Source organism: Ascidia mentula, chromosome 7 (genome assembly GCF_947561715.1).
Source record: "Ascidia mentula chromosome 7, kaAscMent1.1, whole genome shotgun sequence".
NCBI lineage: Eukaryota > Metazoa > Chordata > Ascidiacea > Phlebobranchia > Ascidiidae > Ascidia > Ascidia mentula.
In genome coordinates, this window is record NC_138572.1 from 195,929 (window position 1) to 211,240 (window position 15,312).

General features: G+C 39.0%; 3 protein-coding genes across 3 annotated transcripts; 2 read left to right on the forward strand and 1 right to left on the reverse strand.

Annotated features, from left to right (window-relative positions):
- Positions 1–2,527: 2,527 nt before the first annotated feature.
- Positions 2,528–5,217, forward strand: LOC145908631 (very long chain fatty acid elongase 6-like). The gene is made up of 7 exons (XM_082995949.1): positions 2,528–2,849; positions 3,271–3,424; positions 3,733–3,938; positions 4,156–4,266; positions 4,389–4,510; positions 4,568–4,729; positions 4,918–5,217. Exons 1-7 carry the CDS (start codon positions 2,825–2,827, stop codon positions 5,044–5,046), a joined length of 909 nt encoding a protein of 302 aa, XP_082852075.1. The 5' UTR covers positions 2,528–2,824; the 3' UTR covers positions 5,047–5,217.
- Positions 5,218–6,698: 1,481 nt separating this feature from the next.
- LOC145908985 (aquaporin-like) lies at positions 6,699–9,442 on the forward strand. Its single transcript, XM_082996301.1, has 6 exons — positions 6,699–6,902; positions 7,284–7,397; positions 7,599–7,725; positions 8,039–8,232; positions 8,599–8,739; positions 9,016–9,442. Exons 1-6 carry the CDS (start codon positions 6,769–6,771, stop codon positions 9,140–9,142), a joined length of 837 nt encoding a protein of 278 aa, XP_082852427.1. The 5' UTR covers positions 6,699–6,768; the 3' UTR covers positions 9,143–9,442.
- A 325-nt stretch (positions 9,443–9,767) lies between these two features.
- LOC145908400 (uncharacterized) lies at positions 9,768–14,808 on the reverse strand. The gene is made up of 9 exons (XM_082995674.1): positions 14,334–14,808; positions 13,545–13,667; positions 13,384–13,484; positions 13,098–13,260; positions 12,605–12,755; positions 11,920–12,001; positions 11,169–11,336; positions 10,473–10,637; positions 9,768–10,405 (listed from the first exon to the last, which is right to left on the reverse strand). Exons 1-9 carry the CDS (start codon positions 14,739–14,741, stop codon positions 10,372–10,374), a joined length of 1,395 nt encoding a protein of 464 aa, XP_082851800.1. The 5' UTR covers positions 14,742–14,808; the 3' UTR covers positions 9,768–10,371.
- Positions 14,809–15,312: the final 504 nt, after the last annotated feature.

A 15,312-nucleotide genomic window follows, 5' to 3' on the forward strand; every position in this document is an offset into this window, starting at 1 on the left:
TGACGTCATGTCGTTTACGTACGTGTGGTGACGTAGTTGTTTTTAAATGTTTTCTAGGTGGAATGTTTTTGCGGTGCGAAATAAATTATTCAATCGATTGTTTGGAAACAATTGCGAGACATTACTGCATTGAAAGCGACAGATGCAGCATTTATGACGTAACAATCAGTGAAAACCAGTTTAAACGACATCAAACGGGGTCGTTCAAATTATTGATTGTAGAAGCTGGACGCGCGGTTAGTAGGTCACATGACATCATACATAGTCAACGGAGCCGATCGCGCATCTTTTATTTCGTCACAAACGCTTCCATTGTTGCGTAAGAAGGTTTGGGGCGAAGTAGTCGAGAGAAACTCAGCTAAAAAACGAGAATAGAAAGGTTTTAAAAATGGAATGAAAAAGTTTACGACCGTTTTGAGCGTCACGTGATACTTGTCAGGAATTCGGCGTTCACAGAGTTAGTGTTGACGCATAATAGAAACCCTAGACCTATCCTTATTGTTCGTCGGGAAAAAGTTTTTTGGAATCTCGACCATGCTTGGAAAAGTGGGCGTTGTCCCCCCACTCGTATAAAACGGGCGTTGAGTGGTGAGATCACAATCCACCTTTGTGACGTGATAAGTGATGTTTGTTTGTTAGTAGAAGTGGAAAGTTTTGTGGTGGATTTGAGCTGTGGTTTTGTTGGGGTTGAGAACATTTCGGTAAAGCAAGGAAATATATTATAACATCACAATGTAAAAACAAACATTACATGACAATGAATTGAGAATATGTTGAATGCAAGCAAGGCAATGACGGATATGTGTAGTTTCTATCAACGTGTTGTCAATGGCGACAACCAATTGTTGAGTAAGTTGGTATGAGCAATGGTTGATGAAGAACCACCTTAGTTGGTTGTGAGTGATTCATGCTTGTTACACGTGACGGGTTTGTTCAATGCAGTGGTCACCTTATCATGTTGTACACCATGTTTAATAATCCCTGGGCCCAAGCCATGAATATTCGGTAAAAATATAAAACGTCAACAGGACGCTTGTGTAATTGAATCCGAGCAATAAATTCCCCATCAACATTTGTGTCGTTTGCACAGGAAATTTTCGGTTTTGTGATAAGAAAAAAAACAATAAACATAAGGAGTCCCCAAATAACCGGAAATCTATTTTTATTATGTTAACATAAATGGTTTGTGTTGTGGTAGATACAGCGCGTGGGAGGTTGTCTCACGTTCCAGAACACAATAGTTCGCGTGCAAGAAGCGAAGACACAACTTTATTGTTATTTGGAAACCAGTCGTGCGCGATGGGAGCTGAACTTAAACAACACAAGTTACAGTGACGTGACCTCGGTTAAGGCTATTTCAAGCTTTAGTTAAAGTTGGTTTAGATTAGATTCGGTTTAAGTTACAAACTTAGTGGTTATTGGAACAAATTGATCGAGCATGTGATTGCTACTGGTAGAGGTATAACGTGGCGATCAGTCAGAACTGGTTCTACTACAGACAACAAGGTGATTACGTTTAACCCGTACATTGCAAAATCTCCACCTTGCGCTTTTCTTGTTTGAGAAACATGGTGTAAACTTACGAGCTATAAAGCAGAACTGTCGCGAGGAAGGGCCAACATTTGAAACTTAAACCGCTCCTTCTCAAACCGCGGTGATAACAATGTTTGCTCAACGAACCTCTGTTAAGCGCGACGCTATGACTTGTGACGTCACTATGTAAATAGTGAAGAAGGAAGTCAATAAAGAAGGCAGGAAACGGTTATGTCGTCACAATTTCTCCGAACTTCGTAGTGTAAAAGACCACCCCTCGCATGACGTATGTTTGACGTGGTGTAATGACGTGATTTCGGTTTAAGTTGTTTGTAGAAACAATGTTGTTTTTGTTGTGGAATAAGTCAACTTAAGCACAAGGTTTACTGAAGGTCAAGGTTTACTGAAGGTCAAGGTTGACTGAGGGTCAAGGTTTACTGAGGGTCAAGGTTTACTGAAGGTTAATGTTTACTAAGGTTCAAGGCAAGATATTTGCATTGTTTGGTTGACGGCCAGATTGCAGAGGTTGGCGGAGTAAAACTAGCTTCTTCACCCAAAACATACAATACAGTATAGTGTTCCGAACGTTCCATGTGTCACCGCTGTGACGTAACAATATGCACGACAAACTTTGTGGCGTCACTGTTTGTTCGTAACAATCAGTAATTGTGAGAAAAATGTTCTTTCAAGTCGCAACCTTTCATCACAGCAAATTGATGACGTTTTTTTAATATAGAAATTCGTGAATCGCGTTGACAGCGAAAACGTAAACAATGGGCCATTGTGAGGCAAGAAACGGACGTACGGGCGTATTTAGACATTCTGCAAGGGTTGTTTCTTTTTATAATGAAGGTTATATATAGGTTGTAAAGTTCAACAGTTGATACAGAGGTATGGTTTCCATGGAAACATTAGATGTATGTGCAAACGTTTATTCCAATTTCGACAGGTTGTCAGCTACAAGCCAACAATATTCTGGTTCATAATGATGGCTTGGTGCGTTTAAACTTAGGGGGTCATAATTGCTCCATAAAGTTGATTTTAACCTTTCATGAATAAGTGGATGCTGCAACATTTCATCAATTTCGAGCGTTCCAGTTAAAAGTTTCTTGATACAACAAACGCTATTGTTGTCATTAAGTTGGTTCCAGCAGTTTTAGTGACAAGTTTGCAATCGAAACTTTGATAACTTGCGTTAAGCCGGTTTACGGTGGCAAAAACTTCAACTTTTGTATTTTCGTTTTCCAGAGACAACAGTTAGTCAGAAGTATTTAAGCTACCCGATAAAAATATGACGGAAGCAAAGTTAACTTCAGGTAAGAATAATCTTTGTTACGTCATAATCAATTTGGAATACTTCATGAGGTAATAGTAAGCATTTGCCCAACAAGCGTTTCCTAACAGTTGCTAAGTAAACACACCGTATAACATGTTGCTTGGTAACGGACCAGATTAAAGCGAGGTACTGGGTTATGTAACACAACCACCATGTAGGTTTGATACAAACTGTGCCTTGCCTTCCCACATATACAGTATACATAGGAGGTTATGAACGGAAACTATTGAGATTCATTCGCAAGAACTTTGAAACCACCACACTAAGTTCGTGTCCAATCGATTGTGCAGCGAGCCTTGCTAAGCAACCAGTGACGTAGTTATTACGAAACAGAAATCTTTGATCGGAGTTTTTACTTTTACTGGTGTGGTAAAAAACGTCACTTCCTCAATTGCTTACAGGAAGTGACGCGGAATTTGCGTTTGAGGGATGGTTCCGCTTGGGTGACCACGTGTTGGTGCAGCTTACGAATGGTTGGAATTCTGCATTCATTCTCTCCCTTGCTTACGTCATCATCGTGTTCGGGGGTCAAAAGTTCATGGAGAAACGAAACAAGTGAGAGTGGGTGTTTAGCGGGGTTCAATTGTGTCATTTTGTTTTTCGGAAGTCAGAAACAATTAAAGTTTGTTTCAAATTGACTGCAGCCACGTCCTCACATTTAAAACCACGTGTGGAGGAAATCTTTAAAACCGAAAAATATCCAACTATGGGGTAGAAGGTGTCTTACTTAAGCTTTCTACCCACAATTTTTCAAATAAAACTGTGGATACTTTTATTATTGCACTCCACCTGTATTAACACAGCCATTAATTAGGCGCAGTGACACACAGTAACCTTTTTAACCCAGCTAATGACCTTTTCAGGTTTGACCTGAGGTCACCCCTAATTCTGTGGTCAACGTTCCTGGCGTTATTCAGTTTAATGGGAACAGCGAGAGTGTGGAAAGTGGGATTGCAAATGTATTATGACGGAGGAGTTACGAGATTGTTATGTGACAATGCCTTTTATGACGCACCAATCGTCCAGTTCTGGTCGATTTTGTTTGTTTACAGCAAGTTTCTGGAATATGGTGAGTTCTTGTCTAAAAACACAGGCGCTTTATGTTTTTTTTTGTTTTTGCTTTTAACTAGAATGTTATCAACACTTGGGAAAACCTTTAATTCTGTTGGACAAAATATTTGTTGTCATTGTGATTTTCATCTTCAAAGTTCACGTTTACAATTTTCAATTAAAATGTTTTCTTACCAACAAAAACTTCAAGCTCTGTTACCTTTATTTTATTTCAGTTGACACTGTTTTCATCATTTTACGAAAACAGAAATTAATTTTTCTCCACTGGTATCATCACCTCACGGTGGCGCTGTTCTGCTGGCTCACATTCCGAGGAAAGTACGCAGGTGAGGAGGAAGAAAGGGAATGTTAGGAAGATTAGCGGGACATGTAAAACAAGGATTAATATCATGCTCACATAGAAATCTTAACCCGACATAAAATCATATGATTTCTATTTTATGAACAGGTGGTTTTATATTCATGGCTCTTAACTACGCAGTCCATGCGATCATGTACACTTACTATGCAATAAGAGCTGCAGGATTTAGAATTCCACGACAATATGCAAAGATTATTACTGCGTCACAGGTAACAACTGTTACGTCACTTTACATAATCCATTGATAAAATTTTATATATGAACAGATATTGCAAATGGTGATCGGTTGCGTAACAATCGTTGCCATAGCGATGTATGACAACCAGACGAAATGCTGGTCATCTACCGAATACGTCATCAGCGGTTGCGTCATGTACGCGTCATATTTGGCTTTGTTCGTTCACTTTTTCTATCAAACTTACATACAGGTACGGAACAGAAACTTTAACAAATTGAAAATATTCTGCAACTTTTAGTTTATTGTGGTCGTGTGTGGAGTTATTCTGTGATTATCCATGGGTGGAATTCAACTTTACTTGTATTCTAGTCGTCAGAGCATTTTCCCAGAACAATTTCAAGTAGAAATTTTCGATGTTTAATCCAAATTTTCTTTCAGAAACGTCCAATAAATGAGAAACACTCGAAAACTAACAACAGGTCCACTGTGACGTCACAAGAGAAGACAAATGGCCATTATGCAACTCACCAGATGAACTTAAGAGAAAGAAAAGTCCACAATCAATAAAGTTTCTGCGACTTTTCCTCCAGCTTTATGCCTCATCCTGTGTAGGAGCATTTTACAATATTTCCTATTTACTTTAATCGAGTGCTTATGATTTCTATGAGTGGAATTGTCACTGTAGTGATTCCAACTGCTTTGTGAATGCCGAAACCAACGTAGTTTTCAATAAAATATCCTCAAATTCCAAAAAATAACCTGGTGACAATCTTACAAAGATCACCACTGAATAGCAATAGAGAGCAGAAACACAGATACAAGAGGTTCGACCTTGCAACGACCCCTGGGGCAATTAACACAACAATATATGTGTTTTAATGCTGAATGCAAGCGCAAGAAAAAGGTTTAAATGCCAAGTTGAAGATGCTTGTGTTCCTCCTTTTACGTCACAAACCAGTTTATCGCGTAATTAAATTGCAACAGGTTTAATTGCTTATTCTTGTGTCTCTACATAACGTCAACAGGGCTGATTGTGTAAGACAATGGGAATTATTACAGCAGAATAACGAAACAATGGGGTTTGTTACAATGCGAGTTTAAGATTGCACTTCAAACGTCCACAAGCACCGTCCAGTGGTCAGTGGTTTGAGTTACTTGAGTAAATTATCTACATTCAACAGAGTGTGGAAAGCACTTGTTTTGCCGGCTGACCGTATACAGACACTCATACATACTGTGTGCGTACATAGATGACGTATGTATTGTGGGCAGGTGGAATAATAACCGCGGAAGTGTGACAAAGGTTACTACAGGTCATTTATAATCGACACTGCCTTGGGCATTGTGAAGTCATAAATAGTTTGCAAATTCTTTGCAACCGAATTGAATGAGAATTCCGAATACAAAAGCCCAGGTGAATTTGTTTGATGGTCAGCTGGTACATTTTTATAATTAACTAAAGATTTCGTCAATTATTGGTGATGAAACTTTAAACTGAACTGGAGAATGCATGCAGCGAAGTTAGAATGTTGCGTCACTATCACCCATTGTAAGAGATGATGACGACATAATGCACGAGTTAGAATGTACAGTGTAGTTTCCTCATACATGTTCACCAACAGCCTGGATTTGAAACCGTTTTTAGTTTTTATTCGTCTTGAAGTAGAAAGGTTGGTTCGCATTTGTGTGCAAGCGCTATGGAAGGGTTTAAAATCCAGTACAAATAAAAGAGCGTTATTTTTTGCAAATATATCCAGTAAGATGAAACTTATTTAAAGAATATTACCTGGTAAGGTTAAATGAGCTCATATGGTGTGGTTTACCAGCATATTATCTACAGACAATAGAGTGGACTCGAACACCGGCCTTAAACCGTCTGAAGTTACCTGAGGTTACCACATATGTTTGTTGTTGAGCCGCAAGTCTCTGTGAGCAAAGCCGTCCTCGGTATCACTCTGTACCCGCGCCCAATATCTTATCACCGCTATCGTGTTTACCATGGCAACAGTTTATGACGTATGTGGGTTGGAAACTGTTCAAGATTGTGAGGATTATGATCCAAACCGACTTAACCGAGTGCTGCGGAAATTCAAGCTTAGAATTGTATCAGTTGTTGTTTTCGGTTTGTAAGCAACCAAGTTTATAATGTCACCGTATTGATAGTTTGGTGCGAGGAACAGAAACGGATGCTTTTGATTTTGTTCTGGAACAGATATTTAGATGCACGTTTAATCCTAAAAAATTGTGTCTAGTTTTTGCTGAACAGCTGATGTTTGCATAATTTAAAAAATGACAAAACAAACAGGTGTTTTCCTCACTTACGTCGTTCCATTGTTGACGGAATTTACGTCACAATTCATGGTAACTTTCTGGGGAAGTATGGCGATGAAACCGCACGGGAACGGATCTGGGAATAAAACGGAGTAAGTTTAAACATTTGAAAAAATATGAAAACTTGGGATTGAACCGGATGTTTTTTGCGGTTTATAAATTTGCCCAGAGTCCAGATGCTTACTGTATGTGAATAGTGAAGTGTTCGATTAATATTATTAATGCGCTATCTGACTCGAGTAACCCCAATACTAGTAAAGCGACAAAAACGAAACACAATACATGCAACGGGGATTGGCGACAATGTGGCGACAGTCTGAAGGTTTAAATAAATTGGCGGTGACTTCAAACAAAATGCGGTTACGACAAGCAATTATTAACGACCAACACGAGACGCTACAGTGCATCGTCAGCTTGTTTTTACCCAATTCATCAAGTTTTTGTAAAACTTACTAACGTGATTTCTTCTTCAGAACAAAGGGTGGATTTTGTGAGACAGACGATGAATATCTTCTCAAGGTTTTCATGCCTGCTTTCCAAACGGGACTCTCTGTATGGATGATGATTACTGTATTCTGGAAGATCAGGTGGTCAATGGTTCGAACCCCACCAATGGTGGTTCCACTGTAACTCGTTAAACATCGTGTTTTGTGTAATTGCTTTCGTTATTCCAAGGTGTCAAACGAACCTACATTGTTACATTCGACAGCAAATACGTGAATGCGAGTCGATAGATTTTTCTGTTGTAAGTAAATATATCGGTTGTAATTGTGGAAATATTCGTACAGTGGAGCTCATTTCAACCCGGCCGTCTCGATGGGATTTGTGGTGGCGGGAATTCTTAAACCGGTTATGTTTGTACCCTACGTGATATTTCAATGTATCGGATCCGTCGTGGCAGCCGCAGTCGCCAAGGTCAGTTCAATGTCAACGTGTTGTTGCATATATTTCGCACAAAACTACGTCACCAATTCATGTCTGAATGAATAAAATTATTAACTTTAAGCCGTTTCCTTATAATGTGACGTAAGTACAGCAATAACTGATAACTGTGTTTAGCGGGAAAGTTAATGAAGCGATTTAAATAAATTAAACCGGACAAACTTTCTGACACAGACAGACACAGACAGACACACAGACAGACACACAGACAGACACAGACAGAATCTAAAACTATATCACATTTTGAGACTTCGAGATTCCTGAATAATTTGATCGATTATTTCAGACGATACTGGGCTCGAATCCGGGTATAATCGCGATACCAGACCACGTGAACACCAGTACCGTATTCCTCAACGAGTTCATCATGACCGGCTTGCTTGTGTTTTGTGTTCTGGCAACTTGTTCAAACCCAGAGTACTCACAACAAACTGGAATCCTTACAATTGGAATGTCTGTCTTCCAGGGGATTTTGTCCGTGTAAGTGGAATATAAGAAAAGTTTATTTGTGGGAGCAACTTCAACTTGTTCATGACCACGAGACCGTGTAACTCTATACACAACAATACAAATATGTTCTGTAAAGTTCGGTGGCGTAGAACTGCCGGTTGTATCCGACATGTTGTTATTTCGGCTAAAACTTTTCCAGTGGATGTGTTGCCCAGGGGCGACACCTTGTGCCTGACCTGATGTCAAAAAGGGAATTACAAATTATGATTTCCATGTTAAAGGCAAAAAAAAAATTCTTTAAAACTAAAAAAACTTGCAACTCGTAAATAATTAACTATTTGGAATTTTTAGGAAAAAAACTGGTTTGAAGACGAATGTTAAAGTGAATATTTACAGGAAATGGGTCGGTGTGGTTGGGATCAGTCCATCTAGGATCATTGGGCCGGCGGTTGTGGTCGGTGGGCCCGCATGGAAACGCCACTGGTTGTTCTGGGTCGCTGACATCGGTGGTGGGGCTTTTGCTGGAATATATTACATGTTAGTAAATATTTGTTCAGGCTGATTGGATATTTGTTCGGGCTGATTGGATATTTGTTCGGGCTGATTGGATAAAACTCATCTTTTTCATTTGATTTTTCCAATATCAACTGTTCATGCCATGTGACCTTGTGATAAGCAGAGGTCAAATTACGTAAACGACTGCATAAAAGAAATGTATCACAGTCTACTCAAAACTCTAAACTTTTTATGTTTTAACTCAAAAATTCGCCTGAAAGCTTTTTGGTCACGTGATATCAAATTCTGGAATTCCAGGTTGCTCTTTGCTCCCCCGAAGCAATGCTGGCTGAACAGATTCAAGCTGAAAAAAAGTGGCGGGAACACAAAATCAGCCAACCATGAAATGGGGTCCATGATTGAAGAGGAAGACCAGAAAGACTGATGACGTCAGTGTATCGAGGGGGTTCCCCGGTCGCCTTGTTTAGTTGTGGATTTGTTTGTTGTATTTTTATATTCGAGTAAATTCTCGCAATTTGATCCAAAATTTAAAACGAACAAACTCTGAAGGAGTTTAAGGTGACGTGGATTTAATCTCAAAGCACGTTGGTTAAAACCATTGTGGTCCAATTTTGGCCCGCGATTTAGTTTTCGTTGGCCCGCGAATTGTAACCTTACGTGGAAACACAACTTTGTACGACTGTCTTCGCACGACTAAAATTCCTGTGGTTGCGACCGTTTTCTTTAAAGAAGCATTTCGACCACAAATGTTTCAATAAATAAAGACAAAGTTGTGTTATTCGTGTAACAGCAGTTTCGTTCCGTAATTCCGTTTCCATATATACGTGTAGTCAAGATATTTTGTAGCCGAGTAACACTGGCGCGCGGGATAAACTAATGGTTTATTGAGGCCTGCGACAAACTTTAGTTGGAGGACATTGGTTTAAACCAAGTTCAACATTTCCATGCATCTCACTCAAGAGTCCCAGGAGCCTTGTAAGTGAAACCTCCTGCATGCCAGTGATCGTTAACTCCTGGTTTGGTTGAAACCTTTTTGACTTCTGTTTGAACATAAGAAAAGCTAACGTTTTATTGCAACAAACTTTCGGGTGAAAAAATGCTCCGCTAGCAGCAAAATGACAAAAAAATGGGCAGGTTTTAAACACGCCAGGAATTAAAAAAGGGAATTTCAAATAAAAATATTCTTTTAGTTCAATACAAAGGTTTCCAATCAATGAAATACGGAAGACGCGGGAATTTTTTTGCTTGGAAAATAATTTGTGAAAACAGTAAAAAGAAAGTTGCATAGCGGGTCCGCTTGAAACCGAAGAATACCAATAACGTGAATGCACTGATGTATTTTCTCAGATGTCAAAAAGCAATTCACATTTTAGCAAAAATGACACGATCAGTTGATTTATGGCTTCTGACGTGTACTATGACGTCATGTTGCACAAAATAAAATATAAATTTAAATCAAAGACAAAGAAAAAAGCGGGAAAGTCGATTTTACGGACGGAGTTCAATGAAGAAAGCGCAACAAACACATTCCACTCTCAGCAATAAACATATATAACAGTGACGTCATAATGCTTGAAGGAACACCATTTGCCTCCGGAGATTCGCCGCCGATTGAAATTCGGGGCTTTCCCGAAATAGAGAATTTCGTCTGTCTTATCCGCTAGGTGGCGCTGACGCATTGTATTCACTTGAAAAAATATCGGAGTTAATTTCAAAACCAGCACGGGATTCCATAAAACCGAACCCTTTCCAACCTGATTAATCGCTCCGTCATGTTACACGTCACAATCCACTCTGTGACGTCACGAATACGGTCATCACCCCACAGTGCGTGTCTTGCAACAGCACCATATGTTGTGTTCAGCACCGCGAGTTCCTTAATCGGTCGTTCCTTCTTTCCATCGTAAGATTTCATGAATCTGAGAAACAAGAACAGCTGACGTTCCAGAACCTTCGGACGCGGTTGCTGTATTGTTGTAATCGCGATACTTGTATTGTTATAATCGCGATACTTGTATTGTTATAATCGCGATACTTGTATTGTTATAATCGCGATACTTGTATTGTTATAATCGCGATACTTGTATTGTTATAATCGCGATACTTGTATTGTTATAATCGCGATACTTGTATTGTTATAATCGCGATACTTGTATTGTTATAATCGCGATACTTGTATTGTTATAATCGTGATACTTTGAAATCGGGTGTTTATTACCTCAGTTGAACTCGCAAAAACCTTGGCGGTAAATTTCGTTTCAGAAATTTAAAACCGGACAAATTTCTGCGAATGGAATATAATCTGATTTTTTCTGTTCAATGGTGACTTTATGCGATGCGGAAAACATTTATTTTCTAAACACACAAAAAACTGGATTCTCAATTCTTGTAACCACTAAAGTGTCATGAAATCCTCTGATATTCTTGGTAATGTTGGCAGTGCAACTTACCTTGAATATAAATGCATGATGTAATGATTTTTCCAATCGATCAACTCGTGGAAAAGAAGATTTAATTCTTTCCAGTTCGGACGGCAAATTTTTTGCTTCACCACAAAAATTTTATCTGGAAATAATTTCCACAAACCCCAGGGAGCGATGACAGAACTCTCACCCCAACTAGTGGACAAAATATAATTTATATTATACATCTAAACAACACGAAACAAAACGTGAAAAATATTCAGCCCAAAAATCAATGTAGAACGGAATTATGTGACGTAAGAATTGATTAAATTCGCCTAGATCACGCGCATACACAATAAACAAGCACATGTTTATCACAAAACTATACGGCCAACTTATCCAAGAAACAAATTTGAATACATTCCAGAAGCATTCAAGCGTATCTAATGGCAGTCGTATTGACCGCGTTACATTTTTTGCCATTTAAATAGAAGATTTGTGTTGCGAGGTTCAGGGTTTTGCCTCATTTAAGTTTTCGTTTTTTTCACTTATGTTCTCTTTAATACATTTCAGCTTGGATTTTGTTAATCTTTGTAATAGTTGTTTTCAAAGTTTACTGCGAGGACAAAATGGTTGAGAACCACTTGTTTTAATCAGACAAAACTATTTTGTTGTCACGCGAGTACAACAACCTTTTCTATAAGAGGAAACCCACGCTGTTTTCCTGTGGGATTTCCGGTATTAGAAAACCCACGTATGCAGAAGGAAACCATACGCTGATAAAAAATCCACTTACTTGCTATCCTGGAAATATCTGTACTCCCAGAACCAGCGTTTAAGAAACCACGCGTCTCGCTTCGCCAAAATCACCCCGTTAGCTGAAAGAATATTCCAAAATAGTTTTAAACTTCACTATTATTATGTCGCAGGATTAATGAAACCACGTGGTCTGGAGACAGTTCCACAGTTGCGTCCAAACTATGGGTGAAAATGAGACGAACATTTTGATTTAACAGATCCTGGTGGCACAGAACCAGCAACAGCTAAAGTGGGTTCATCTAACGTGGGTGCCATGCTGCGGAAATCAGCTTCCCAGTGGGCGTCGAAGATGATAATTAAATGCGGAGCTCTAATAACCATTTTGTACTAAAACAACACCACAACACGGCCCAACACCGTTGGTTTCTAAGAGGTTGTTTGACCATAGTTCGTATTTTGTACGTGGTTTGGCGCCTGACTTATGAACGTGGAGTATAAAGCTACCTCAAAGTGGAATAATATTTTCGAGATATTTAGCCGGCAAAGTCGGAGCAACGAGACCTTATTGGTTGAAAAATACATTTTCTGTTTTCAAAATAGCCGGGAAAAACTTCAGCAGAAAATATTAAAGATTAACATTTTGACGCATTGTAAAAATTCATCAATATTCAAACATTTAAAACGGCACCGTACGAAATGTTTAAATATTCATAAAAACTCACCAAGATCCATTTCGCTTTCCTCGCCAAGCACGAGGTCGTGATCCATGAGTTCATCAAGCGATGTGAGAATAACGCTATCGGTGTCAAGGTAAATCCCCCCAATCTCGAGCAAAATCTCCAACCTGGCAACATCCGCTTTGTGTTCTACAACCTTTCAAACATGGGTTGTTACGTCACAATGAGTTTACTTTTTCTCCATTCATGTGCAAGTGGGTTTTAATGAATTCAACCTGCATGACCGAATGGTCCACGTTTAACAACGTTTTGGTTTAAATTACCGCAAGTAGAAGAAGTGCCATGGGGTCAGAAAGAGGGGGAAGGTTTTGTTCGAAACAAGTTTAACAAAGTTATTTAAAAATCGATTCCGCGTTCGTAAACACCATCAACTGTGTTAAAAGAAATTGTAGCCAGGTTAGCAAGGTTAGCAAGGTTAGCGAGGTTAGCCACAAAATTATCCACGTAAAAAAATCTGAACATTTCGGTTGAAAGTCACCTTCACACTTCTTCCCCACACCGATTCAGGAGGTGATCTCGCTACAACGAGAAGTTTCTTTCCAGCAATTTGTTTGAAAGCTTTCCAGTATTCGCCTTGAGGTTCACAATTTGTATGGAATAAAATCAACTCTGGTTTTTGAAATCTCAAAGCTCCGATAAACCTGGATGTCATTACATGATTTGTGTTAAATCAAGAAATCCACGCGAAAAAAAAATGAAAAAAATCGATTCGTCGGTTGCATCGCGTGTTGTTCGTATATGAACATTGTGACGTAACAACTCACGTTATGTATTCGAACACCCGAACTTTTAAACAACCGAAATAAATGAAGTGGATGATGTTCGGGACTCTGCCGGTCGACAATTCTTTCGTCACTTCCGGTATCTAACAAAAACAAATCGAGTTTCTGTCTGGTTTCCATGGCAACATGCACAGTCGACGTACAGTGGTAAGATTTCTATCCCCAAGGTTGATTCTTCGTTTTTTCTCTCCTTCAAGTTGTTTCCTAATCTCATCGGCGTCTATCGACTCGCTCGGGTTCTTGATGGTATTCTGTGTGCGCGTGTCCTACAGGATAACATACACGAAAATAAAATAAAAATGAATTAAGAAATCAAGCATTTAGGCTTAAGGTGGCTGAACATAACGTCCGAAACTTGCGTTAAGGCAAGGCCATCCGACGAACGTATACGCATGCGATTTTGCTGCTGATATAAACATCGCCAAGTGCGTATTTGTTTAGAGTAAGTGGTTTGGATAACTAAGTTCCAAAATTTGAAACACACTTGAAAAGTGTTCAAGTAAAAAACAATGAGGATTTTTGGTCACATACTGGCGCGAATTAATTTAACATTAAAACATGCATTGGAAATAACAATGAAATGGGTGATAAAATATGGTTAGAAAGGGTTTGGCTTGTGGTGAGGCATTTTAGGCAGAGAGTTATCATGACCTTTGTCAGAAAATCACCATATCGCTTTCTGTGCAGAGCATTTTCAGGTATGTTTTAGCACAAACAATTACTTAATCTGCCGGACATTAACAGAATACGCATTCCGTGTGCAACCATCTTAATGATTATTGAGAATACCTCGATCAATAAAAGAATAAAAACAAATTTAGCCAAGAGAATATTTTATCAGTGACGTCAAGCACATAAGATGACGTCATAAACGGTGTTCGACAGTAAGTTCAAGGTTTATCACAAGTTAAATTTCCATGTAGCCATCTTACCCTAAACATCGGTAACTTAGGTGGGGGGGAGGACTTTTTGAACGGATTCGCGAATTCTTTAGTGAATTCCTTCGCTTTTTGCTTCTTGTATTCCAGAAAACTAAGTTGATTGTCTTTCATTGTTATCGAACAATTGTTCGGAAGTTTAAGACGCAAATCACAAAGTCCCGAAAGTTCTTTCATCAAATCGTTTTCTTCCAACGTGCAATTGTCCTTAATTATGACATCACCGGAGTTACTATGACCGTTTGTGACGTTATGCCGTATAACGCAGAGCATCTTGTATTTTGGACGCGAGAATTGAAAGAAAATCGCGCGATGTAGGTTCGTGAATCGATTCATCCAGAAATACAACAACAAAGTCGAAGATAGGAGTGAAAATCCAACAATAAATCGAATCTTCATCATTGTTTAAAACAGAATGAATGCTGCAACATAAATTAAAAACAATAATAACGATGTGTTCTGAAATATTGCATAAATGGAACAGACGACTTCTTCGTGTTTCAAATAACCGATTCTTGTGTAAAATTCCTGACAAATAATTCCTAATTCTTAAGCTTTTGGTGTAAATTTGTCCCTTTAGTTATCACGTGACTGCTTCCCAGTTTAAACTGAGAGGACAATGGAGGCATCCCAGGAAACCGAGACCAACTCCAAAACCACAATTGTGTTCCCGCCACGACAGCCAGCAAGAATATTCCAATATGAAGGTGCGGTTTACATTGCAAATATTTGAAATGCTTTGTTGTTGATGCTATCACCGCTGTAGAGAAAGTGAAATTACAGCCTCAACACCGATATGAACAAACACCAACTATCGTCTTTCTAATCATTCTCGAACTTTTAATCAGCGGAACCTTGGGGAATTCATGGCTCGCAGCCTTTTAGTTGCACTGTGGTCTTGGTGGTGTTTGAGGTGCGTTATTCAGACAAAACGACGCCCATATTTCAACACAAGGACTTTATACTGGATGAA